General features: G+C 45.1%; 1 protein-coding gene across 30 annotated transcripts in view; it reads left to right on the forward strand.

Annotated features, from left to right (window-relative positions):
* The window catches only part of KLC1 (kinesin light chain 1), a 57863-nt gene that overhangs the window by 20391 nt on the left and 10101 nt on the right, over positions 1-27371 (forward strand). For 5 of the 30 annotated variants that reach the window (XM_032624614.1, XM_032624620.1, XM_032624617.1 and 2 more), the window contains exons 4-14: positions 238-316; positions 810-1035; positions 5087-5174; positions 5787-5888; positions 8718-8891; positions 9038-9137; positions 13633-13682; positions 13772-13839; positions 15176-15284; positions 18743-18904; positions 25750-25880. In XM_032624614.1, coding sequence (XP_032480505.1) covers positions 238-316; positions 810-1035; positions 5087-5174; positions 5787-5888; positions 8718-8891; positions 9038-9137; positions 13633-13682; positions 13772-13839; positions 15176-15284; positions 18743-18904; positions 25750-25880 — 1289 coding nt within the window. Of the gene's footprint in view, positions 1-237; positions 317-809; positions 1036-5086; positions 5175-5263; positions 5763-5786; positions 5889-8717; positions 8892-9037; positions 9138-13632; positions 13683-13771; positions 13840-15175; positions 15285-18742; positions 18905-23577; positions 25974-27371 lie in introns of those variants that run through there. The other 25 variants (XR_004348712.1, XM_032624626.1, XM_032624627.1 and 22 more) reach the window with 16 other exon arrangements.

Below are 27371 nucleotides of genomic sequence, written 5' to 3' on the forward strand. Positions count from 1 at the left end.
CATCGTGATCTGTTCTGCCACTCCTGCCCGAACAAGTACTTTGAGTTCAGTTTAGCAGGCCTTTTATTACTCTTTACTGAACTGATGGATAGACCACATTGTGGCTAGTCCTATGTTTGATCTGAAAAACAAACCATCTTTTCTATTTTTAGTTTAAATGAGATTTGTATCAAAGATTTCCAGTGCAGGATTTTATAGTATTTGTAAGACTAATATTCTCCTGGGTTGGTTTTATAGGAGGACAAAGACACTGATTCCACCAAAGAACCTCTGGATGACCTCTTCCCAAATGACGATGACGACCCTGGTCAAGGAAGTAAGTTGGGAGTGGTGGTTAAATGGCAGCATGCAGACGGAGGTGGCGGGTCCTCTTGGGGTGTAATTGCTGTCATTAGCAGGCGGTGGCGTGCCTGCAGCCTGCCTCACAGCAGCCCTTGCACACTCAGGCTGCCTCGTGGTTCCCCAGAGAATTGTGCGTCGTTTCGTCGCTGGGATAGAGTAACGTGTTGAGCCAGCCCTCGTAAACAGGGCATGCACCAGCAGTTCTGGTGCGGTCTGTGGATTCTCACAGAGTGAAAGGGCAAAGGAGTTTTCCTGGGGCCAAGAGCAGTCTCACCACACTGTTGGGGCGCGTGCGGCATCCCCGACAAGTCGCTGGTGTTGCCTCGCCTGCGCGGGGAACGCTGGACAGGTTTGGTACAGTGGGGACCACGTGCTGACCTGGACCAGAGCCGGAGCAGGGAGTGCTGATCAGCTGGTGTCATCGGGTGATTTTCTCTGTTGCCTGAAGTGAGCCCTTCTCTGTGCAGTGCAGCAGCAGCAGAGCAGTGCAGCGGTGGCCGCCCAGCAGGGTGGCTACGAGATCCCCGCGCGGCTGCGCACCCTGCACAACCTGGTCATCCAGTACGCCTCGCAGGGGCGCTACGAGGTCGCCGTGCCCCTCTGCAAGCAGGCCCTGGAGGACCTGGAGAAGACCTCTGGCCATGACCACCCGGACGTGGCCACCATGCTGAACATCTTGGCCTTGGTGTACAGGCTAGTAGTCCTCATTTTATTCTCTTAATTTTACCTAGAGACAACGTTTTTAATGAGCTTGTCCTAAAAATACGTTTCTGTAAACTGTTATGAGCTACTTTTCCAGCCTTATCGTCCATTTGTCTTCACACAGCCAGGGGTTAAGTTCAAACATTTAGCAAGTTCTCTGGCAAGAGTATGACCCTGAAGAACAGACGCTGCCTGGGGCTCCCAGGCAGCCGTCCAGGACTAGCCCACAGCACCCTTTGCTCTGGCCAGGCTAAGCTCTTTTGATTTTTTTCCCCACAATACTTGGTATACCAGGCTCCTTCTGCCCACCCTGCCTGCCCGTATCCCCTGCCTTTCTGAGGCCTTGTCAGCTCTCTCTCCTTTCTGAATCCAGGGCTCCACGTGCCCCTTCCCAAGTTGTGCCCCATAACCCTGTCCCTGCCTCTCTCGCAGCGCTTGCCCTGTACTTGGCCTCCGGGTGATTTGAATTTTGTCATCTCTTCTCCCGGGATCCTGGCTCCTTGAAGTTGAGGACCAGGTTTTCTTCTTGTCTCCACCTTGAGTCACTTGAACATGTTTGCTAACTCAGAAGCCTTTGGTGAACTTCCTGAATGGAATTAAAAAGTTTGCCTAGGCACTGACTGGGCAGTGGTACATGGGAGCCCTTTGTCTGCTTCTGTCTTTTAGCCGAACTGACCTGAAATTTAGCAGGTCGGGGTGTTACTCACGTGCAGGACTGGTTTGCTGTGGCCACTCCAGTGTGGTGGGTTTCAGGGAACTGCTCCATTTTTTCTTCGTTGGTTTGGTTGTTTCAGTTTAGCCAACAGTTTTGATCCAGATGTATGTAAGACTTTGGGCTGGTTCCTGTGAGACCCTAAAGATGGATACATAATACCTGTTCTCAAGGAGAAACCAGAACGTGGAATTGGAAGTCAGGAGAGTTCAGTGTGTATCTCTGCTAAGTGGCCCCTAGGCAGAGGATGTTGTCCAGAGCCCTTAGCTTTTCTGAGCCTCTGAAGGGTTGCAGGGGATGTGAGACATGGTGTTACCTGGCACTGTGAAATAGTCAAACAGCATCATCTAAACCTGTTTCTAGAGGAACTGAGAACCTTGTTTAGAGAATAGGCTGGCTATGTTCATATGTAATTATAGAAGCAGGGAGACTGTTGTTAATAAAATAACACAGAAGTGGGAATTCCCTGGCGGTCCAGGAGTTAGGACTCTGCGCTTTCACTGCTGGGACCCGGGTTCAATCCGTGGTTGGGGAACTGTGATCCCATAAACCGCTTGGTATGGCCAATAAAGAAAGAAAGTAACCCAGAAGTGTTCATGGAACAGAAAGATGCCTTCCAGCTGAGAGAATTAGGGAAGGCCTAATGGAGGGGTGCGAGCGCTTTCTGCGGCCTTGAAGGGTGTGTTTGGGGCAGACTCCTGCATCCTGTTTGGCAGTAGTAAGAGATGGGGCTGAAAGGGGCTGGGCACTCTGCAGGTGCCAGGTCTTAGAAGAGTGGCTGTGGGGAGTGCGCAGGACTTGAGGGGGCTGGAGCCTGGAGGCAGGGCAGCCCGGCAGGAGGCAGGAGGCAGCAGCGTGGGGCTGGCGGGGATGGAGCTGGGAACCTGAGCAGGGAGGGGGAAAGGAGGGAGAGGGCTCCATGAAGAGAAGAGGAGTAAACTGTCCAGAGAGGGAGGTGATGGCCTTAAAGAGCACCGGAAGGAAACTGAGCACTGCCATGCCACTGCTGCAGCTCCAGGCCACTGCCGCGGCTGGGCTTCGAGAGCAGCACAGCCTTTTCCATGCTGCATAGCACTCTGTTTTACAGGTAGTCCTGACATTTTTTGACAGGTTCCTGCTGATGGACATTTAGGTTTGCAGATTTTTACTGTTATGCATTATTGTAAGAATTCCCTAGTCACAGGTTGCATTTAAAATCTTGGTAGATTATGCTAAATTTTATTCCAGAAAGGTCTTTAAAAAATTTACATGCCTACGAAGAACATGAGAGTTTCTGGCTGATGGTAGATATTTTTATTGTAAATGAGTTAAATAAAAAATGTGCATAGAATGCCACTGGAATTTGTTGTACTTAGGGTGCGTGGTCACACAGGTGTCATTGTGCTGGGTACTGGGACTTCGGTGGCCTCTCCTCAGTCTTGTGTTTTTCCTTCGCACTATAGTGTGAGAGTTTACTCATGTCAGCAGAACATTTGAAAAAAGTTAGCAGCTACGTATATATTCATATTTAATGTTGTGTCCTAGAGCTGTACCATAACTCTATTTCAACACTTTTCTGTTAAGGGACATTTAATTTTAAGCTTTTTGTGGGGGGGCATTAATCTACTGATGAACATCTTTTGCTCAAGTTTTGCTCAGGATTTTGTATTTTGTTTTAGAGTCAATTCCTAAAGCGGGTTAGAGTATAAACATGATACGCGGGCTTCCCTGGTGGCGCAGTGGTTGACAATCCTCCTGCCAATGCAGGGGACACGGGTTCGATCCCTGGTCTGAGAAGATCCCACATGCAGCAGAGCAACTAAGCCTGGGTGCCACAACTACTGAACCTGCGCTCTAGAGTCCGTGAGCCGCACCTCTTGAGCCCATGTGCCCTAACTACTGAAGCCCACGCACCTAGAGCCCATGCACCGCAACGAAGAGTAGCCCCCGCTCGCCGCAACTAGAGAAAGCCTGCGTGCAGCAATGAAGACCCAACGCAGCCAAAAATAAATTAATTAAATAAATAAATTTAAAAAAAAACAAAAACATGATACGCTTCTTGGTACATGTTGCCCAGCAGCTTTCAGGAAGGTGGTGCCAGTTCACACTCCTCCTCCTCCGTCACCAGCCTGGGGCTGGGCTGCTTGTCTCTTACTCTTTATTAATGGAGATGTGCAGCATTGTGTATTAATTTGTATTCCGTGATTGTGTGTTTTTAGTCATTTGTGTCCTTCTGTGAATGTTCTGTTACCTTTTTTTAATATATGTTTATTCATTTATTTTTTGGCTGTGTTGGGTCTTCGTTGCTGCACGCGGGCTTTCTCTAGTTTTGGCGAGCAGGGGCTACTCTTTGTTGTGGTGCGTGGGCTTCTCATTGCAGTGGCTTCTCTTGTTGTGGAGCACGGGCTCTAGGCACGTGGGCTTCAGTAGCTATGGCACGCAGGCTCAGTAGTTGTGGCCCAGGGGCTTAGTTGCTCCTTGGCATGTGGGATCTTCCCGGACCAGGGCTCGAACCTGTGTACCCTGCATTGGCAGGCGGATTCTTAACCACTGCGCCACCAGGGAAGTCCAAAACCTATATACTTGGCCAGAATTAGTGTGCTTCGGAGGATCTGGAAGCCTTATTAGCCCTTCCAGTGTTCTGCAGGACAGTCTGGCTTCTGCAGGGCAAAGCCTTGCTGGGCAGCCGTTCTTACTCAGTTGGGAAGTTAAGTCTCACAAAGTAAGTAACTGGTTTGCAGCCCCATCATCAGGTAGCACTTAAACCCAGGGGTGCTGGGCTGGAGGTGCTTCTGTCTCCCCACTGTCAGCAGGACCCTCTGCTCCGCCCTGCTCCAGCAGACACTGCGGGGTACGTCCTGGGCTTCTGTTTCACAGGCTTTTCCATGGCACGTGGCGAATCATTAGCTTCTTAGAGCAGCTCTGTGAGTCACGTCCTTCCTTTTTAGGTGGGCCGACTGCGACTGTGGAGCCCATGTGACATGCCAGAGCCACGCAGCCGGTAGCTGGCAGAACTGGGTGCAGACACTGGGATCCGTTCCGTCTGCCTCACCGTTCTGGACGGCCTCGCTTACTGTGTGCGGGGTTATGGGGGTAGTATTGTCCCAGTGATCTAGATGGGAGGGCCAGGTTCAAAAGCTAATCAGGCCCGACTCCCAGCTCACCTTGCCAGTACGTTTATTGATGGAGTCTTTTTCTCCTACATTAGCAGTGTTTTTAATAGTTTTAATAGCTAACGTCTATTTTTTAATAACTGAAGCTTAACTTCTATTTCTTTAGTTCCAAAATTACATTTTAAAGAGATGTAGTAAGCTGTGTCTATAACACTTAACTGTATGTTTTTCAATTTAGAGACCAGAATAAATACAAAGATGCAGCTAATCTACTGAATGATGCCTTGGCCATCCGTGAAAAAACTCTGGGCAAAGATCATCCTGCGGTTTGTATACTGGTCCTTTCATTCTTTTTATATATTATTTTCCCTAATGTATTTTTATACCCATCTCATTTTAATATTAAACTCAACAGGGAAGATTTAAGAGCTGCCTTTTCACTGGACGGCACAGGTAGGACTTCCCTCACTTAGTACAAGTGATGAGCTTCAGTGCTGGTGACTCCCATTTAGCAGGTGTCTGTGCATTTAAGTTGTTTATCACCCCACCTCAAATGGATCACGTACTGTGTTTTTTGATCCTAAATCAAATTGCATGTACTTCTGTAAATTTTTTCATAAAGATTTTGTATTGTCTTTTTATTAAAATCTGGTCAGATTTGCATATAGATCTCTTTTGGTTGGCTTTGTGGCTTTCAGTGAAATTAAAAAAATCAAGATCCTGTTGATGTTGATGTGTTAATTTTAATATTCTGCAGTGTGACTTTATGCAGTCTGTCTGTAGACAGTGAGACTGCTCTTTCGCCTTTAAGTGGAGTCCTGTTCCTTCATCCAGCTGAGAGCTCTTCCCTGCACATACTGGGCGTGATGAGTGTGTGATGTCTCACGTCCCCTCCACTGCTGTCGTTTACTGTTCTTCACGGTTCCCTGTGTTGGTAGGTGGCAGCGACTCTGAATAACCTCGCAGTGCTTTACGGCAAAAGAGGAAAGTACAAAGAAGCTGAGCCGCTGTGTAAAAGAGCTCTGGAGATCAGAGAAAAGGTGCGACTAAGGACGGTTCTCCTTGAGATGCTATGTTTTATGCTTTTAAATAACTCACTTTTTTTTTTTTAATAACTCACTTTTAAGCTTTGAGATAGGACCACTGTGATATATCATTACTGACCATTTACTGAAAATAAGCCCTTCAGTCAGGTGGGCAGCCCCAAATGCAGCCAGATGGGCCCATACACGTGGAAGTTTAGGAGGAGTGGGTATGCAGAGGGTGGAGCCTTGAGTCTGCATGCCCTCCCAGCCTGAGGCCTAGAAATGATTCAACTGAAGAACGAATTTCTCAGGCCTGTAGGTGGAAGGCACGGGGGCATTTCATTGACGGTGGGGCATGTGCCAGTCAAGAAGAAAAACATTAAAATTTTAAAAATGAGGTCAACAAATATGCTTATGAAACTGAAGAAAATGATTGTTTTTGAGAACTAAAGAGTAACTCAGAGCTGTAGATTAAGTCAGTCATGGATGTGTAATGTCAGCTAATACAGTTTATAGTAATTAGGTATTTTTAAAATGTAACTTGTTAATTTCAGCAGTGCTCTGGATGACCGTGTATTCAGATGTTAGAGACTTGGCAGGTCCATGCCGTGACTTTTTTTTTTTTTAAGGTTATTTTATGACATATAGGTTTGTTTATTTATTTATTTGTTTGTTTTTGGCTGCGTTAGGTCTTGTTGCTGCGTGTGGGCTTTCTCTAGTTGCGGCGAGCAGGGGCTACTCTTCATTGCGGTGTGCAGGCTTCTCGTTGCGGTGGCTTCTCTTGTTGCGGAGCACAGGCTGTTGGCGCGCGGGCTTCAGTAGTTGCAGCATGTGGGCTCAATAGCTGTGGCTAGCGGGCTGTAGAGCGCAGGCTCAGTAGTTATGGCGCATAGACTTAGTTGCTCTGTGGCATGTGAGATCTTCCCGGACCAGGGATCGAACCTGTGTCCCCTGCATTGGCAGGCAGATTCCCAACCGCTGTGCCACCAGGGAAGTCCAATGCCATGATACTTTAATTTGACTTTTGTGTCATTATTTACCATTGATACTGAGCAATCAGTCATTTAATTTTGAGTCATATGGCAAGGACCTGGGAAAGGGAAGATGAAAAGGGGCTAATTACCACATTATGCAGGTAAAGTTTTGTCCGTGTTGCCATCTGCATAATATTTACAAAATAAAATAATCTTTATTTATTTATTTTATTTTATTTTATTTATTTATTTTTTTGCGGTACGCGGGCCTCTCACTGCTGTGGCCTCTTTTGCTGCGGAGCACAGGCTCCGGACGCACAGGCCCAGCTGCTCCGCGGCATGCGGGATCCTCCCGGACCAGGGCACAAACCCGTGTCCCCTGCATCGGCAGGCGAACTCCCAACCACTGCGCCACCAGGGAAGCCCTAAAATAGTTTTTATTTTATTTTTTATTTATCCACTGAGATTTTGAGTGGGCTGGGGTTAAAATCAGGGAGAATCACAAATGTATCAAATTGAGGATTATGAACTATAGGTGATGATCTCTCAGATTCATTCATATATATTTGCTCTTTCGTTCAGTCGTGTAGCAGACATTTATTGAGGACTTGGGGGCTCCCTGCTTGGTTAGAGTTGGTGATTTCAAATTAGACACAGTCCTTTCCCTGGGGACACAGTGCAGCAAGCAGACCTTGGGAATGCAGGTGCTTTGGCTTCTAGCCTAGAGCTCAGGGAGCACATAGAGCAAGGGCTTCTCCAGGTACAGGGCTGGGACTGTGCTGGGCATGGCCTCCCACAAACGGCCAGCGTTGGAGCTGAGTCTCAAGAACCGAGGTCAGAGCTTCCCAGGCAGGGAGAGGAAGGGAATGCAGAGGGGATGGAGAGGCAGCCTGCCTCACTGGGGACTTTGTAGGTAAAGGCACAAGGTGAGAGACTGGATGGCTGGCTCAGGTCCTGAGGAAGCAGTGTAGTGTTTGGTCATCCACCTGTGTGCCAGCACCGTCCTAGGTGCTGAGAGGACATTACATCCAGACATTGAGACAAGGCATTTGCACACTGAGGCTTACATCTTAACGGGTGAGAGTCAGGCGATAAAGGACTAAATAGATAAGATAGTTTTGGGTAGTGATACTTGCAAAGAAAGAAAAAAACCAGGTGATGTGCTTGTGAGTAAACTGGGTGGGGATGGGCTGAGGGCTCCCTTAAATTGGATATAAGGAGGTCCTCTCTGAGGGGACCTGAAAAGAGACTTGAAAGATGAGTTATTTAGTGGAGGGTGGGGAGCAGGGCAGTGCTGGGAGAAGAGTGTTGGGCGTCTGGGACAGTAAGTTCAAGTTCGAAGAGCCCTGAGGTGAAGTTTGAAATGTGAGGGAAGAGGTTTGGGATGCTCAGAGAATCTGGGTCTGAATGTGAAGGGATACGTAGGATGTGAATTGAAGAATTGGAAGTTTCCTTTGAAGGCTGTTCTGTGCAGGGATAAGTGTAATGTAGTTAGACTCAGAAGGGCCAGGTGTAAGTTCAGGCACTTCAAGGACTGGGCGGCCATATTAAATAGCCTTTCTAAAACCCATCTTCAAACTGTGCATAGTATTGCCTACCATGTAGGATTATTATAAGAATTAAAGACACTAAAGCACGTGAAGGAAATCAGCATAGTCCCCTCCCCCCAGGAATAAGGAGTTCAACAAATTCTGGTTAAGTTATTTTTATTATTGCATGGGGAGCCATTTAAACATCATAAGCCTGGAAACAAGGCACAGTCGTACTTATGTTTAGAACGCGCCTTCTCATGATAGGGTGGAGAATGGATCGGATGGTACCATGTGAAACAAATAATACGTGTTTCTAATACACTATTTTTTATTCCCAGGTTTTGGGAAAGGATCACCCCGATGTTGCCAAGCAGTTAAATAACTTGGCCTTACTGTGCCAGAACCAGGGCAAGTACGAAGAAGTAGAGTATTATTATCAAAGAGCCCTCGAGATCTACCAAACCAAACTGGGGCCTGATGACCCCAATGTGGCCAAAACGAAAAATAACCTGGTACGTTGACAGAGGTACAACTCTATAGATAGAGCCAGATTACTTTCTTCCTGAAATCTGAACTCTGTTTCATAGTTTAACCTATAAATAAGAACGTATGCTTCACTTACGTATGAAGAATAGTAAGTACTTTGTTTTATTTTAAGGCATCCTGCTATCTGAAGCAAGGAAAATTCAAGCAGGCGGAAACACTGTACAAAGAGATTCTCACTCGCGCACATGAAAGGGAGTTTGGTTCTGTAGATGGTAAGAAATGTACTGTTGTTTCTAAGCAGATGCAGTTGTAGGATGCATTAAACATAGTGATTTCCGTGAAGCACAAGGATAAAAAAAAAATAGTGATTTCCAGCTTGAACTTGGTAATACCCAAGTCATCACAGTATTTTCAAGATAGAATTTAATTTGAATTTTAGAAATGATTTTCCATGGAGCGCTTATTGGAGAGGACGTGACCCGGTCTGAGTGAGTGCCCATCGGCTCATCATTCATCATCCAGTGACCGTGGTGAACCCTGCGTACCTGCCCTGGCATTACTGATAATGGAGTCATGCAGCCTGTGGTCAGGGTGATGGGCCACGCTACCCTCACCAGAGTCCACACGTGCTTTAGGCACAGCCTAGGTGCACTGACTCCAGAAAGCCTTCCTGGAGTCATTAATGCTTTCTAGAATTGCTCTGTAATACAGTGGTTCTCAAAGTGCCGGCAGGAACCAGCAATTTCAGCGCCACCTGGGACCTGTCAGAAATGCAGCTTCTCGACCCATCCCAGGCCTGCTGGGTTGTTTGATGGCCTTAAGGAGCTAAGGCCTGTCTCCTTTGTATCCCTTAAAGTATTGTAGGTGCTTAATGTTTTATAAGATTTGAATTGCTCAGTAAAACAATATTTGTGTGTTACATAAGGCATCTTCCCCCCTTTACTGCCTATTACATAAGGATTTCAGAATGTGAACAGTTGTTACTAGTGTGTGGGAAACCTTAGAATTTGTGGGGAAAAAGGTTTTGATTAATAAATATTTCCTTCTATAGAGAGTTTCTAGAAACTACTTTTGAAAAATCTTTGAAAAGTGTGTTAGTTTTTCTCTGTGAACAAGTGGAGCAGTAAATCTCTTACTATCAGAAGATCGTAATGCCTCAGGCTCATCATTTTGAAAATGGATTCTGTTTGCAGTTGTGCCGGGATTGGATAACAGCCCACCTCCCTGGACTTGTACAGTTCACAGGGCACTTTCATGTCCTCGTCTAACTGTAGAGGCCTTGCTGGTTTTGTGTTGATTCCAGGCCATCTCCTTAGTGCTTCTTTCAAAAAATTTTACTCTTGGGGAAGACTTGTTTCCTTGTGATTTGCTAGCTTCTTTCTACTAAAAATAGTAGCATGAAGTCCAGTTAATTGGGTTCTAGTTAAAAGCAGTTTTTCTGTACTCAGATTTATCCTCCATACAAATGTTAAAACGTAGGACAGAAAGGCATTTTTTCTTTAGGCAAGATGCACGTGTTTTCCTGGTTTGCTGTCGGGGCGTGGCTTTCAGGTCACAGGGCCTTGGCTACAGTGCAGCATTGAAACCCATGACCTGGTTTGTTGTCAGGAAATCTAGTTCTCTTAACTGGTGGATTCTTGTCTGTTCTAACAATAGGGTTAGGTTAGTACATAAAGCTAAAACTGCAGTAAATAACAGTGTTATTAAGCTTTAAATGCTGTTCGCTTTTTTTTTTTAATAATTGTGATATACAGTTATTTTTCAAGTATTTAAACAATTGTACGAGCACCACTAACTGAATAATCCTTCCATTCCCCCCACTCATCCGTAAGGTCATATTCTAAATTATCAAGTCAAGGGTTTTGTTGCTGGTGGTAGTGGTAGTGGTAATGGTGGACCATTCCTCTCCATTTATGCAGGTATTGATTCTTGTACCAGTTGCACATCTTCTTGGCTGCTGTGGTTTTGCAGTGAGGCGGGGTGGGGGTGAAGTTAGATATGTGATGTGACAAAGTCTGTAAGTACTCTTCCTTTTCAAAACTTCCCTGGCTAGTCTCACCATTGTTAATTGAAGTATAGTTGATTTACAATGTTGTTAATTACTGCTGTACAACAAAGTGATTCAGTTATATATGTACATTCTTTTTCTTTTTATATTCTTTTGCATTATGGTTTATCATAGGATACCTATTATAGTTCCCTGTGCTGTACAGGAGGCCCTTGTTGTTTATTCATTCTGTATGTAATAGCTTGCGTCTGCTAACGCCAAACTCCCACTCCACTCCTCCCCCACCCCCCTTCCCTTTGGCAACCACCAGTCTGTTCTCTATGTCTGTGAGTCTGTTTCTGTTTCATAGATAGGTTCCTTTGAGTCATATTTTAGATTCCACGTATGAGTGGTATCATATGGTATTTGTCTTTTTCTGACTTACTTCACTTAGTATGGTAAGCCCTAGTTGCATCCATGTTGCTGCAGATGGCATTATTTCGTTCTTTTTTTATGGCTGAGTAGTATCCCATTGTATATATGTACTACATCTTCTTTATCCATTCATCTGTCGATGGACTTTTAGGTTGTTTCCATGTCTTGGCTATTGTGAATAGTGCTGCCATGAACATAGGGGTGCATTGTATCTTTTTGAATTACAGTTTTGTCTGGATATATGCCCAGGAGTGGGATTGCTGGATCATACAGTAATTCTATTTTTAGTTTTCTGAGGAACCTCCATACTGTTTTCTATAGTGGCTGCACCAATTTACATTCCCACCAACAGTGTAGGAGGGTCCCTTTTTCTATACCTTCTCCAGCATTTGTTATTTGTAGACTTTTTAATGATGACCATTCTGACTGATGTGAGGTGATAACCTCATTGTAGTTTTGATTTGCATTTCTGTAATAATTAGTTATGTTGAGCATCTTTTCTTGTGACTGTTAGCCATATGTATGTCTTCTTTGGAGAAATGTCTATTTAGGTCTTCTGCCTTTTTTTTTTTTTTTTTTTTTTTGCGGTATGCGGGCCTGTCACTGCTGTGGCCTCTCCCGCTGTGGAGCACAGGCTCTGGACGCACAGGCCCAGTGTCCACGGCTCACGGGCCCAGCTCCTCCGTGGCATGTGGGATCCTCCCGGACCGGGGCACAAACCCGTGTCCCCCGCATCGGCAGGTGGACTCTCAACCACTGCGCCACCAGGGAAGCAGCCTTCTGCCCATGTTTTGATTGGGTTGTTTGTTTTTTTGTTGTTGAGTTGTGGGAGCTGTTTGTATATTTTGGAAATTAACCCCTTGTCAGTTGCATCATTTGCAAATATTTTCTCCCATTCCGTAAGTTGTCTTTTCATTTTGTTTGTGGTTTCCTTTGCTATACAGATATTCACTCTTTTAAAACCAGTATTTAAAACTAGTTTCATTCTTCTCCTATGACATGCCCAATAATCCTAAGAATAGTTAACCACATACTAGTCTTCTAGTTAAAAACAGTTTAAATATGTAATCTTATTTAATTTTCTCAACAGTCCTGTGAAGTGGGTCACACATTACTCCATTTTAGGAGCGAGGACACTGCAGGCTAAGCGACTCGCCCAGGATGGGTAGCTCATGAGTGGTTGGATTGGGTGGGAGCACAGGTCTTATTCTCCAGAAACCTCAAAAATAAGTGAAGAGACGGGATCATGAAAATCACCTATAATTTCATCACCCAAATATGTCTTAATTTTTTGTGTCTTTCCTTCCTTTTTTGCCAATTGATTTGCGTGATTGAAACCACACTTTATATATAATCATGCATACTGCTTATTTCCTTTTATACTTGTAGCTTAAGCATTTTTTCATGTCATAAAAGTATTTTCATAACCTTCACTTTTAAAAAATATTTATTTTTATTTTTGGCTGCGTTGGGTCTTCTTTGCTGTGCTTGGGCTTTCTCTGGTTGCGGTGAGCGGGGGCTACTCTTTGTTGCAGTGCGCAGGCTTCTCATTGTTGTGGCTTCTCTTGTTGTGGAGCACAGGCTCTAGGTGCGCGGGCTTCAGTAGTTGTGGCACACGGGCTCAGCAGTTGTGGCTCGCGGGCTCTAGAGTGCAGCCTCAGTAGTTGTGGCACACGGGCTTAGTTGCTCCGCAGCGTGTGGGATCTTCCTGGGCCAGGGCTCAAACCCGTGTCCCTTGCACTGGCAGGCAGATTCTTAACTACTGCGCCACCAGGAAAGCCCATAACCTTCACTTTTAAGACTGCTTATCCTCCATGATGTGGGTGCATTAGTTGGAAGCTTTGGATGAGTGGTATGTGTCAGTGTTCTCAAAAGTGAAGAAAATTTTAAAGGAATATTGATTTGTAGTTTTTCCATTTTTGCTCCCAACATCTTACTACTATTTCTTAGATTTTTGTTTAATGTTAATTGTTCAAATTCTAAATAGTCCCAAGTGTTACGTGAGGGTTCTAGCATTAAAAGTTTCCTTATAGGGACCCTAGCGTTTGTCCGTGTTTTTGATCGTTGCCTACCCTGTCTAGGTAGGTACCTTTGATTCCATGTCTTCTGTTCACAGAGCTGCATGTGAATGGCCATTTCCTACTGGTTTCTTGTGGTCTGGTTCTGTCTTCATAGTCTTTATTCTCCATTGTGAAACCTTGTCTGTCCATGATGTGAAAAGTAATATCTGAGAAGGATCATACGGAAAACAAAACAGAAACCTTGCAGTTGCTGAAACTTGACAAATTCCACTTTGTGGGCTCTGTTATGCTTCAGTTTATAGTATGTTATTTTTTCTTCCCTAGATGAAAATAAACCCATTTGGATGCATGCTGAGGAAAGAGAAGAATGCAAAGTAAGGACAGACATACTATTTCGAGAGATTCTAAATTGAATATATTGCTTAAGATAATTATTCACTTGAAATTATTTGCTATAATTTAGGGAAAGCAAAAGGATGGGACTTCTTTTGGAGAGTATGGTGGCTGGTACAAAGCCTGCAAAGTTGACAGGTACGTCTGCTTAACTGAAAAACAAAGACACAGCTGTGGAAGGTGCTAATGCTTCGAAGGTAGCTTGTAAATGACCGAGTGTGTAAGTTGCTTAAAGTGGTGTGGTTGCACAGTCCCTGATTTTCCACAAATTCCAATACAAACTCCATAACTTCGTAAATGAGGTAATTCTTGTACACAAAACCCACCGTAATGTGGGTCACGTGGGTAACATATTGGTTCTGTCCATTAATGCTGTGTCTAAGGCTAAGTACCAAATCGCAGGAGAAGAGAGGACTAAATACAGAGACACAACATTTAAGGTGACCATAGAGCAAACTCACGGGAAACAGGCCAGCAGACGTGCAAAAGCCAGCACTTTGCAGGTGTGTCCAGGTGCACACCCCAGTCTCTCCCGCAGCCCTCAGGGCCTCCGTGTCTGCGGAGGGTTGTGTGAGCTCCTTCACCAGCAGCCCATGAGCCTGTGCAGATGCCCGTTTCCTCTTCTGACTGCAACACCGTTCCTGCAGTCTTTTTCCTATTTTAACTTTTGCTCACCCTTTAAGACTTAGTTTACCAGTCTTCTATTTCAGAAAAACTCTCTGAACCCCTAGTTTGGAACAAGTACTCCTTCTTTGGGTTCCCCGTAGCACTTAGCATAACTTCTGAACTGCATGTGCTTTGTTTCTCCCCATACTCTGTAAATTGTCTCAAAGACATGGAGTATAGCTTCTTTATTTCTAAAGCGCCTATCATCAGTAAGAAAAGAATCTCTTGAAGTATATCTGTACTAAAATGAACTAGACTTATTTCTCGTTTCTTAGTAAGAGTGCTCTGTGGGGAGTGCAGAAGCACTGTCTGTGTCCACACTGTTTGTTCATCCTTTCGCACACACAGCCGTCATTCTGTGACTCAGATCTCATTGGTGATGAGTTTTGGATTCACTTTGCTTCCCCTCTACTTGTAGAGGGAGGGGAGAAGGTAGATAGCAGCATTAAAACATGTGTCCTCTTTACTACCTGGCACAGTCAGCTCTGCCCCCGAGGGGGGAGAAGCCTGATGGTCACTGGACAGACCCAGAATAGACATTTTTGTTGAGACTGCCCGGTGGTCTGTGGGAGCAGCCACAGACTGGAAAGAATACAGGGACATGTCCCATCAGCCACAGGGCTCAGTGCAGTAGGAAGGGGATGCTTGACATAGAAGAGCCTTTTAGAGTTTTACAGTTAAAAAAAAGTACCATAGAAATTTAAATAATTTTAGCCAAACATAAGTCTGTTTGTCCTTTAGATTATGTGCTAGTGGTTGCTCTAAAACTTATATTTTATAGTTTTGTATATCATATGCTTTCTTACAGTCCAACTGTTACAACTACTTTAAAAAACCTTGGGGCACTTTACAGACGTCAAGGCAAATTTGAAGCTGCAGAAACATTGGAAGAAGCAGCCATGAGGTCACGTAAACAGGTCAGTCAAAAACCTTCTGTTTTTAACTTAGCCTTCCGTATTTATTGATTGATTGATTGATTGTACGCGGGCCTCTCACTGTTGTGGCCTTTCCCGTTGCGGAGCACAGGCTCCAGATGCGCAGGCTCAGCGGCCATGGCTCACAGGCCCAGCCGCTCCGCGGCATTTGGGATCTTCCCAGACCTTGGCACGAACCCGTGTCCCGTGCATCAGCAGGCGGACTCTCAACCACTGCGCCACCAGGGAAGCCGTAGTCTTCCGTTTTTAACTTTGAGTTTAATGATTCTCTTTTACGAGACTTACTGAAACCTTGATTTAGAAATAGAAAACGTTTACTGTTCTAGTTTGTACAAATAAACTTATATTGTTCAAGCGACAATATAATGTAAATATATGGTAAATGACACCAAAAGCACGAGCAACAAAAGCAAAAGTCACATTCACCAAAATTAGAAACATTTGTGCGTTCAAGGACACTATCAAGAAAATGAAAAGACTCACAGAATGGGTGGACATATTTTCAAATCACATCTCTGAGGAGGTCTAGTGTCCAGAATGTATAAAGACAAAAGGAACACCTAATTAAAAAACGAGCACAGGACCTGAATAGACATTTCTCTGAAGATGCTACACAACTGCCAACAAGAACATGGAAGGATGCTCAACGTCATGAGCCATCAGGGGAATGCAAATGAAAACCACAGTGAGGCACCACCACACACCCACTGGGATGGCTAGAATTCAAAACCAAAACAGAAATAGTAAGTGTCGAGGAGGAGGAGTAGAGACTGGAACCCTTGTGCACTGCTGGTGGGGACGCAGAATGGTGCAGCTTCTGTAGAGAACAGTTTGGAGGTTCATCCAAAAGAGAAGCATAGAGTTCCTATCTGACCCTGCAAGTCCACTCCTAGGTATACACTGGAGAGAATGGAACACAGGTACTCAAAAGAAGTACAGCCGGTTCTCGTTATTCATGGTACTTATGTTCTATAAAGTTGCTTTGAACACTGAATTAGCAAATACTGAACCATTGTTTCTAGGGAGATACAGAGTTATGTTCCTGGGAGCCTCTGGTCACATTTACTTCAACCGATCAATACATAACCTTGTTCTGGGTGTGTTTCTGTTTGAAGACACCTTATTTAGTATATGTTGTTGGTGCATTAGCGTCGGGTTCATGGCCAGCAGCACTCTAACTTGTGTCTGAAGAGAGCTCGTCTCCCCAAGGCACACCCCGGCCTTCTTGCGCGTAGGAACACCAGGGGACACTTCTTCCCCGTTTTCAACAGTGAGATCACTGACCGACATGCGGAAAACATGGCACCAGATGACTTAGACTCAGGGAGGGAGGATGCTTGTTTACATTATAAGGTGAAACAAGAAAGCAGAGTGTCACCTTGTTCGATCTTAGCTGGGGATGTGCGTGTCAGGTGACTCGAAGTTTTCTCCACTTCGTGAGTCTGTGAATGACCGTGAAAGCACTGCGAGTGTTGATTTTAGGATTACAAATACGTTTTGGTCAGTAGGTGAATTAGCATATGCGGCCTCCGTTAAGTGGTGAGGGTTGACTGCCCCTGTGCATGTACGTTCGTGGCAGCGTTGCTCTCAGTAGGCTGAACGAACACAGACCCAGGCTCGTCGGTGGATGGATGGATACACGAGGTGGTATATCCATGCGATGGAATGCTATTTGCCAATAAGAAGGACTGCTGAAGCACTTTGCTTCATCAACCGAGGTATTTTAGTTATGCTGAAATACAGTTGTAAAGAGCATACAGGAAAAAGGCTTAGTTCTTGCCCCTTAATTACCAGTTTTAGAGTAAGGAGTTAATGTATTACTGTGTATGTATGTGCATATAAAGATGGCAGGTTTTGTTTTCTATTTTTAGTGCTGGAGGGACAGGTGTGGCTTTTTCCCCTGAATGGTGTGTGTGTAGCCTATTATGCAGTTGTTGGTTTAAAGCCACCTTTTGGCTGGGATTAAAGTTACCCATAGGTACCTTAGAATTTTTTCCTTCAAGAGATTGTGTGCAGAGGGATTAGAGAAGGCCCCGCATAGGTGTTGTCAGTGGTGCTCTCCTAGCTTGTGCCCTGCAGGAGCCCCTTTCTTGAGTCCTGTCGTCCTTCCTAGGTCTTTTGACGCTGAGGGGCTACTGTTCAGGGGAGGGTGCCCTGGGTGTAGGCGGCGTGGGATTCTGACTCGACTGGTGGTCCGTGGTGCTCCTTCCTCACCAGGCTTTGCTGTAAACCAGTGCCAGATAGTGTTTATCCAGCCACTGGTGTCTAGAGTCATGAGCTGCAGACGTTTAGAGAAAGGGATGTTGCTAGTGGTTTGTTGAGAACAGCCCCTCCTGCGCCTGGGAGGGCCACGGTCCACTTCACTGTGGAGGTCACCGCAGCACGTGGTCTGTTTGGGTATCGTGCCCCCCTGAGGAGGAAACCCTCAGGGTCAGCGAAGGGGCAGTATTTGCATGAGCTGTTCAGGTTGAGATTCCATTTAGAACATAAGACATGCTGCACCTGGTCCTCAGATGGTGCTGAAATGCACTTGGACAGCGTTTGCTGCTGGGTGTTGATCCGGTTACGTTTCACTCAGATGTGCGTGGGGCGATTGTTGAGAAAGCAGGCGAGTGCTTGCCGCTGCTCATCGCTCTGTGGAGTAGGAAAGTTTGCTGTTAAAATGCCTTTTGTTAAATAAGTGGCTAATTTTTTTTTTTTGCGGTACGCGGGCCTCTCACTGCTGTGGCCTCTCCCATTGTGGAGCACAGGCTCTGGACGCGCAGGCTCAGCGGCCATGGCTCACGGGCCCAGCCGCTCCGCGGCATGTGGGATCTTCCCGGACCGGGGCACGAACCCGTGTCCCCTGCATCGGCAGGCGGACTCTCAACCACTGTGCCACCAGGGAAGCCCTAGTGGCTAATTTTTAAAAATGTTATACTGAGAACAAAGTAATCCGTGAGTTTTCAACCATGTACTTATTTTGGAGGCATGGAACACCAGGCACTTAATGTTAAAGTGTCAAAAACTGGGCAGTTTCCCAGCATCTCACCATGGAACTTCCAAACATAGAGTAAAGTTGAGAGGATTTTATGCCCGTGTACCGCCTCCTGGATTCAGTCACGAGCATCTCTCCCATCTATCCATCCTTCAGTCCTTTTCTTTTCTCCGATGCCTTTCAAGGTTGTATACCTCAGTACACTTCCTTTTAAATACTTCAGCGTGCACATCATGACCTGGAGCTCAGTGTTTGTTTATAACTTTTTAACATTTGAGGTAAAATTTACATACGGTGAAATGCACAAGTGCTAAGTGTACATTCGTGAGAATCACTGTTCTGATTTTTCCCTCCAATGTTTAAGAACTTTTTTTCCCCGAACATACATTTAGTTATCTTAGCAATTCCCAATAAAACTTCAGTGCTGATGGACCACACCCTTTTCCCCCTGCCTGGCTCGCAGGGTCTTGACAATGCTCACAAGCAGAGAGTAGCTGAAGTGCTGAATGACCCTGAGAACACGGAGAAGCGGAGGAGCCGCGAGAGCCTCAGCGTGGATGTGGTCAAGTACGAGAGCGGCCCTGACGGAGGGGAGGAAGTGAGTATGAGCGTAGAGTGGAACGGGGTAAGTACAGTACACAGCGCGTGCTCAGCCCGTGCTGCGAGGCCCCGGGCAGCAGCCTGGGCCGCCTCCCACCGGGAGTGCTCTTTGGCATCTCCTGGCTTAACTGCTAGACAGCCTACTTTTCTCAAATTAAGTACGAATTAAGCTTTTTGTAAGTTCTCCTGCTAACACTGAAGTCTGTTATTTGTTTGAAGTAGTAATTTTCTTCTTTTTAGGAATCCATGAAAGCTGTTTGGCTTAACCTTGAGCACTTCAATGCTGATTGAGTGTCCTGGCTTTTAAAGCATAATCCATAATTTGGTTTTATTTTAATATTAGGATTAGTGTGGCAGATAACTAACTCGCTTATTTTAACTTACCCATTTTCATTGCTAACTTCAATGCTCCTAATTTCACTGACGAGGCTGCTGTAGATTTTGTTAGAATTAATTTAAATACTTCCAAGGAAAAGGGTGATTCAGACAGAACTCTTCTGTAGAAGAGAACAGGTCAGGAGTGGGAATGTTAGGGCGGCTGCTCTTCACGTCCCAGCTCAGTCCACGGAGGGCCCAGCGGCTCACTGCTTTCCGTGGTTACCTGCCGGAGGCTTTTGCGTCCCGAGCATGTGCCTCTATTAGAAACATCTCACCTCTGTGGCCAGGCTCTGCCTCTGCCTCTGTGGAAATTCTTACCACTGCTGTTTCTCCAGTAGTGCCTTTTGGACATTTTCTTTCTAGTGAATTTTTGTAACACGTGGGTAATTTTTTTGTACATTGAGCTGGTGTCTTTGGAATTCTGCTCTTATGGGGCAGGGTTGAATGCAGGATTAGGTTTAATGCATTCAGTTGCAGTGTTGATTTTTTTTTGAAGTCACGTAATGCAATTTGATTAGTTGTAATTGTGCAGATGTTTTTCCAAATGGTAGTTTGGGGCTTTCTTATAGTCTATCTTTTTGAATCTATTTATTCTTTGGGATTTTTTACAGCTGTAGCAATTTGGTAAGGGTCAGCACTCTGGTTGACATTTTATACAGAATGTTGTTGGCCAAACTTTAAGGGAGAGCATCTCTTGCGACTGTCTTTACCTGGCAGCTCCCTTGCTTTGGTTTCCCTGTGCCAAGACAACCAATCAGCATCTGCTTTGACCACTCACCCTGTCGGGCAGTCGCCCAAAGTGAAATGAGGGCGGCGCTGCCCTACTCGTGTCTGCGTCCAGCCCGCACTGTGTACTGTACTCTCCCCGTGGTGGCTGTTGTCTGCGTGCTTTGTGTAGAGGGCCCCTCCTTTCGCTGGTCTTCAGGAGCCAGGGGGCAGGGTTTGATCCTTTAGAATGAAGTTCTGGAGGAGCTTTCTCTTGAGACAGTATTTCTAGGTCAATCTTTCTATGAAATCACGTGAAAATAAAATTATTGACATCTGAGAGTTCTATTACTGTCTTCAAGACTGAGACTTGGTGAGGGAGAGCTGCTTTCGTTCCTCTGTGGAGGGGCGGGCGGGCGGGCGTCACGGTGCGGTGGGCAGAGGTGGGGACCCCCCCCATTCCTGCTCTCTGCCCTTCACCTCACATTTCCTCTCTCACTGTGGACATGCTGTCACTCAGGACACACATGCACATGCTGGGTGCTGGGTACCTTTTTACTTGACTTTTAGACACTAGCGACTCTGCATCTTTGACAGAATCCACTCCAGGGCGCCTCGCCTGGGCTGGGTCCAGTTGACTGAAAGAATCTAGATTGCAGGTCATCCAGTGCAGCGGTTCCTAAACTCACTTTGAGCAGCAGAAGGAACCCTCCCTTCAGATGGGACTTATGTGAAGCAGTGAGTAAATAGAGAACTGCTTGGGTTAACCAGGGAGGGACAGTCGAGAGCTGGTGCTGAGGCCACCGCTCAGACCAGCACTGCCCCCAAACGGGAGGCCTTGGCTCTCAGACTGGTTTCCTTTGGGAGCTCTGAGGCTCTGAGAAGTTAGTGCTGCTCTTCCAACACTTGACTTGAGTTTTATTTTCAAAGCATGCATTTATGTTTTAAAAAGAGGCAGGAAGGGCAGTATGCACCCTTAGGTGGTGTTTGGTTTTTTTAACATCTCTTTTGGAGTATAATTGCTTTACAATGTTGTGTTAGTTTTTGCTGTATAACAAAGTGAGTCAGCTATACATACACACGTATCCCGTATCTCCTCCCTATCCCACCCCTCTAGGTGGTCACAAAGCATCGAGCTGACCTCCCTGTGCTATGCAGCTGCTTCCCACTAGCTGTCTATTTTACATTTGGTAGTGTATATAAGTCCATGCCACTCTCTCACTTCATCTCAGCTTACCCTTCTCCCTCCCCATGTCCTCAAGTCCATTCTCTGTGCCTGCGTCTTTATTCCTGTCCTGCCCCTACGTTCATTAGAACCATTTTTTTTTTTCAGATTCCATATATATGTGTTAGCATACGGTATTTGTTTTTTCTCTTTCTGACTTACTTCACTCTGTATGGCAGACTCTGGGTCCATCCACCTCACTACAAATAGCTCAATTTCGTTTCTTTTTCTGGCTGAGTAATATTCCATTGTATGTATGTGCCACGTCTTCTTTATCCATTCGTCTACCCTTAGGTGCTCTTTAGATTCAGCTTTATTGAGGTATAATTGTGTGCAACCAGAGGAGCCCATTTTAAGTTCACCTTGGTTTAGAGGCTCACACACTGCTGTCCTCACATTATCTCTGTCCAGGTGTGAGGATAAAATGTTTAATGCTGTCTCTGCATGAGTGCAGATTTCCCTGGGATTACAGGGCAAGCAGATTAAGCATTGTTGCTATTTGCAGCCACTTTCCTGTGTGCATCGAGATTTTCTCTGTTATGCAGTCAAGATAAAAGGTAAAAATAAATTGGGAGTTGAGGTGGGCGCTGAGGCTGGACCTGTCTGTAACTTCACGTTCAGATCACAGGTTCTCTAAGGCAGCCTCATTGTTCTTACTTGTTTGCTTTAATCATAAGAACTTGTTACCCGTTTATAATGAGAAAATGCTGTTTAGGTTTTATTTTATATTGGGGTTCTACATTAGATTTTAATTTTTTAAAAAAGGATTTCAGCGCTCCTTATAAAGTTTGGAAACCACTGCTGTAGGGAAAGTGCTGAGCTGCTCTGTTGGGAACATGCACACAGCCCTCACTTGGGTTTTCACAAACATTTTCACAAGACACTAGGCGCAGGCCTTCTCAACATTCAGAAATAACATGGACCACAAAGGGCAGTGTGGTCAAAGACAAGACAAACTAGGTTATATAATAGTTACTCCCCGCACATACTGCAAGTCTGGATCAGCAGAGAACTGAATTGTATGCTATTAAGATACAAGAAACGTAAGGCTCCTGGACATATTCTAATTCACGTGAAGTTTCTGGATGAGATTCTTGACATGGTAGATAATTTGTTTAGGGAAGTACAATTCTGTTCTTTTTCTATGTACCATAGAGATCATAATTGAAGTACTTGAAAATGTAACTTCATCAAACGTTATTTTTGTGTAAACTGTTCAGATCTAAAAGTCACTGTCGAGATAAGTCTCTTACGGTCCTGCTTCTAAAGATGCAGGTGCTCTGTGCATAGTGACCCTTTCTGGGTAAACTTGACTTCACGTTAACTGTGAGACGCACACGTGTCAGTCACCGGGACCCAGGTCCCCACTGGGCCACACAGGAGCCTTGGGGCTGCTGTAATTAAGGAGTTGCCTTTGCAGCGGTCCCACTAGGCCACCAGGAGACATCACACGTCTTACATTCTGAGCGGAACCTGAGCTTCACCTGTGCTGGCCTTTCTGTTTTCAGAGGGCCAGTTCTCTACTGGGGTCCTTCTGAAGTAGCCCCACCCCTATGTCCCCATCCTTTTTGTACTGCTCCCCATGTTAATATTTCTAAAAGCTTTTAATACACTAAACTCTTTCCCAGGATTACTGGGAATGAGGTAGCTGTTAATTAGAAATAATGTTATTTTTTAAAAATAAAAATTAAGCTAGGAAGACAACTAGAATAGACCAAAAAAGAATTTGAAACACCAAATCACCTGAAATCTGTAGATGATAGCCACTGCCATATAATTCTTCACCCACGCGGTATACTATGAGTGTTTGTTCAGAGACCCAGTTGTTTGATGCAGATATTCTTTCACGGCAGTGTAACGATCTAGACTCTTCTGAAAGTGTTGGGATACAGTGAGACCTCCCAGCCCTCTAGTCTGTTTTGAGTAGAAATCCACCTTGTTTGGGTGGGTTTGTGCTGTCCTTCCTGCTGGTTCTCAGGGGCCAGGTTCCCAGCTGGTGAGAGCAAGGAGGGCAGGCAGACCTATCTGCTCCAGTGCCCCACTTCCCCTCCAGGTGCTGCTCCCCCAGCCCAGCCCAGCCCAGCCTGCCTTGCGGTGGGGGCGGGGGGGGGGGGGGAGTGAGTGTGTGTGGATGAGTGTATGAAATGCTCTTGGAATCTGACTGAAATTACTCTTCGATATTCTGCGGAGTGTCTACTACAGGAATATTACAAATAGTGCTACTAAAGAGTAGCCCTGAATTTTGAAATGAACACAAGGAGTTGTACCATTTATAGAATTATATTAACATTTTAGCATTCTATTTCTAAAGAGCAGCAAGAACTTGTGTTTTCTTGTCCTCCCAGCATTGGTGGGGAGTTGGTAACAAGTTTTATTTTTCCATTTTAAAGATGAGAAAGATGAAGCTCGGGCTGGTTAAATGACTTGCTCAGCGTCGCATGGTGAGTCAGCGCGGGTGGGGCTCAGGTCCCCGCGGTATGGGGCTTCCAATCTGCCAGGACCCAGGATGCGTTGCTGCTTCGGAAGTCCTTTTTCTAGTTAATTTTATTTTGGATTATCAACTGCATGTTTAAAATGTGCTATAAACTTGAAAAGTCAGTGTTTCTTAACATTTCTGAAATGTCTAAAATGTTAGTGTTATTCAGAGAAAGTCCTTTCTGATTTCAGAGAGAACTTTATAGTTTAGTTCTAGGCAAGAGGATTTCTGCTAAAGTTAAATCTTTAATGAGTGCAATCTTCCTTTTGGTCACTGTCGGTGGTTTTTGTTTCAGAATCTCCTTATGTACAGTAACTTGAAAACCTTTTTATTGGAAGTATCAAGGAGATTTCTAGCACAGTGCCAGTCCGTGCTCTAAAAATGTTGAATTTTATTTTATTGAGGATTAGGAATGATTTTAGTCTAGATTATGTAAAATGTAACATAAGGTCCAGTACCTGTTTCATACGGGGCTGACAGGAGCAGACAGAAGGTAATTCCAAATACTAAAGCAATAAAAATGCTGCTTAGACTTTGTGACCTAGAAATACTGTAAGCCAAGCTGTGTTGCGTGGAAACTGGCTCTCTTCTCATGAGTTTCACCTGGGCTTTCTCTCTCCGTTTCTGTCTAACAGGCCTAGCTGCCCTGTGTGACACTCACACTGTCTCCTGCATGATGGGCGGCATCTCCTCCAGCTTTTCTTCTCTCTCCAGTGCTGACTGCTGTGTTTAGCAATCCCCTAGGATTCTTGTCAGAGCTACACCTCTCTGTGACTGGCCATTCCTTTGGTGCTGCTGTCCTTTTGGGGGGTTCCTTATCTCTGTATACATGTAGCTTTGCCAGATATGTACTTAGTAATATAAACTGTGTTAATAAAACCATTTACTGTGTAATACATGAGTTTAAAAACTAAGAGCAATTAGCTGTTCACTTTGATAAGAGGTAGTTAGTAGTATCCCCCAGGTGTTACTGCAATGGCATGATGGTGACTGTGACACTACCTAGGCTGTCAGAGTAGGGCATGTGCTGCTCCTGTCGCGTTTGGAGACCTGGTGGGACCACCCTGGGCTCTGGGCGCTCCCCTTAGGATCGTGCTCAAGTAGAATTTGCTGTGTAGTCTTTGTGTGAAATTTTGGCAATTCTGCTTTTCTCTACTAATCTTTAAGTGTTCAGTGATTTGTGTATTTGTGTCTTTCTAACTTCTAATAAACTCACTCCAACTGACCTGTGTCTTGGCGTCTGTCTGCTTGGTAGGCCTTCTCATTCTTTCCATGGAATGCAGCATTGCCGTAGCTTCTAGAAGTGGTGGGGCTAGTGTTAATCTTACTAAATGATTCATTCTGAGAATAAAAGTTGTTCTATACACATTTTTTTCACTCTTTGTATTTGATTTTCATATCCAGATGCTGCCAGGTGTTTCACTTATTAATGTCTGAATCAGTTATACGAAAGCTGGGCACTCTTTCACTTGCTTCCTACAAGGCATCTAAGGATTTTTAGTTATTTGTATAGAATGAACGTATTGTTTAATTTTCCCACTACATTTATAATCAACATTTAATAAAACTGTCCTATAAAACTTAATGAAGAAACAGTGTATCTAGTGCATGTAGATGAAATTGTTAAAAGGAAGTTGCCTATGTCAAACCTAAATGTTTTAGGTCCTGTACTGTTTCATGGACCAGATGCTTCCATATTTATTAAACATGGAGTTTGATTTTGGTGATCTTCCTAGAAGCTGCCTTAATTTCCTTGAGTCTTTCTGTGTATCTTTTGTTTCAGAACAGTAATATAATTAATTTTCCTTTGGGGATTTTACTACTTCTGTTTGAATGAGCTTTTTCATGTTCAAAGGTTTTCATACTCATTGGATTATCTTTCATGAAATTTAAAATGGATAGATTTCTATTTAAAGTGTATTTACATACATGGCGAATTGATAATTTCTGTAGGAATCACATTACCAGCAAGTCACAGACCGGCAGGTCAACCACCATGTGAATTCTTGTTTTCATTTAGCTTTGTCTCTTGCGGGTTGGGAGGGAGAACCGTGTAGCGCTTCACGTTTGTTCACGTTTTTTTCAGGATGGCACTGGATCTTTAAAACGCAGTGGTTCCTTTAGCAAACTCCGGGCTTCAATTAGACGCAGCAGTGAGAAGCTGGTTAGGAAGCTGAAGGGAGGAGGTTCACGAGACAGTGAGCCAAAGGACCCTGGGTAACTATCGCCGCCCCCGCCTGCCCGCCCTTCTCGCCCGTAGACCTCAGAGCTGCGTTCCCGCCTGCTTCCCACACGGTAGCAGTGCAGAGGGTTAGTAGCTGCAATCCGATTTTTGCCCAGGTTAGGTTGAGAAAAAATTGTGAAATTTCCTGCTTAGAGGCTAAAAGAGCTGAAGCCTTTGAAAGAAATTTATGGAATTCTTTGATTTTGTTACATGTTCAAAGAAAGCCTTAGCAGTGGAAAGTAAGAATTTAATATTAAAATATTGAGCATATTAACTTGTTTTCTCTAAGTATGCATCATTCATTTTTAAAACCAGCGTTAGCTTAAATCCTTTAAAGTTAGTTTTCTTTTAAAATCAGACGCCAGCTGTGACTATTCAATCTCATCATACAGGTGTTACTATAGGAAGAAAAATGGTTTAAATAGAAGGATGACAATTTCAAGACTTTTGTTATAATGAGTTTCTTTAGGAGATTTAAAAAACCTTAGGTTTTGCATGTGTTTAGAAAAGGGTCTCTTTAGTTATGAGTCTTTCAGGGTCTTTTGAAAAATAACTTTTAAGTTATCAAAGGAACTTGATTCTAAGATATTCCTTGCTTTTTATGAGGTTCGTCAGAGGAAGGGTTCTTTGTCCTTCTCTGTTAGTGCTAACAAATTGCCCTGCTTTCTGGGTTATTTCTGGTGTAAACGGCTTCCTGCTTTTGGATGCGTTTGTCACGGGAGCACTGTATCGTACTGTCGGCTCTTGGTGAAACTCCGCCTCCCTGAAATGTACCTGTTTTGTAAAGGTAGATTCTTACCTTAGTATGACTGTTTTCAAGTATTTCACTTTAAGTTCTGTAAGAATCCTCATGTCTCAGGACTGAGACTGAGCTCCTTTGGGTAACGCATGGGAGCATAAAGGTAGGTGCTTTAACAGTTCGCTTTGCTGTCTGTAAGGCATGTCCCGTCTCATTCCTCTTGTCATCAGTTGGGGCCTGACTCCCGAGACCCCTGGGGTCGCCCAGCCCGGCTCTCTGCCCCGCGCCTCACCCGCACCTGTGGGGAGAGGGGCTGGGCTTGCCCTTAGCTCTGCCCCCACATCTCTGCTGGCGAGGGACTTGCTTCCCGATGGCTTTGGAGGCAAGAGGAGCAGTTGGATGTTTACATGTTTCCACTGCCCCCTTCTCAGAAATGCCTGCAATCTGCAGAGGGAGTTTCCCGCGCTCCGCCCACGTCCGGTGTGAAGTCGCCAGAAGCTGTGGTGTTGGAAGCCACTGGGGGCTTCAGCGGGCGCGTGGGGCGTCGGCCCTGCCTGGGAGGGGGCATGTGCGCGCTGCCTTAGGGAAGTGGGTCCTAAAGTGCCCTTGTTTGGTTTCCAGAGCTAAAGTGATAGGGCGCTGTCTGGCCTCTCACAGCGTGGGGAGGGGCTGAGCAGATCGCTGGGCCCGCTGAGTCCCCGTCCTGACCCTTCGGCGCGTCTCATGCGTCAAGTGAGGGCGCGTC

The sequence above is a fragment of the Phocoena sinus genome, chromosome 2, assembly GCF_008692025.1.
Source record: "Phocoena sinus isolate mPhoSin1 chromosome 2, mPhoSin1.pri, whole genome shotgun sequence".
Taxonomy (NCBI): Eukaryota; Metazoa; Chordata; class Mammalia; order Artiodactyla; family Phocoenidae; genus Phocoena; species Phocoena sinus.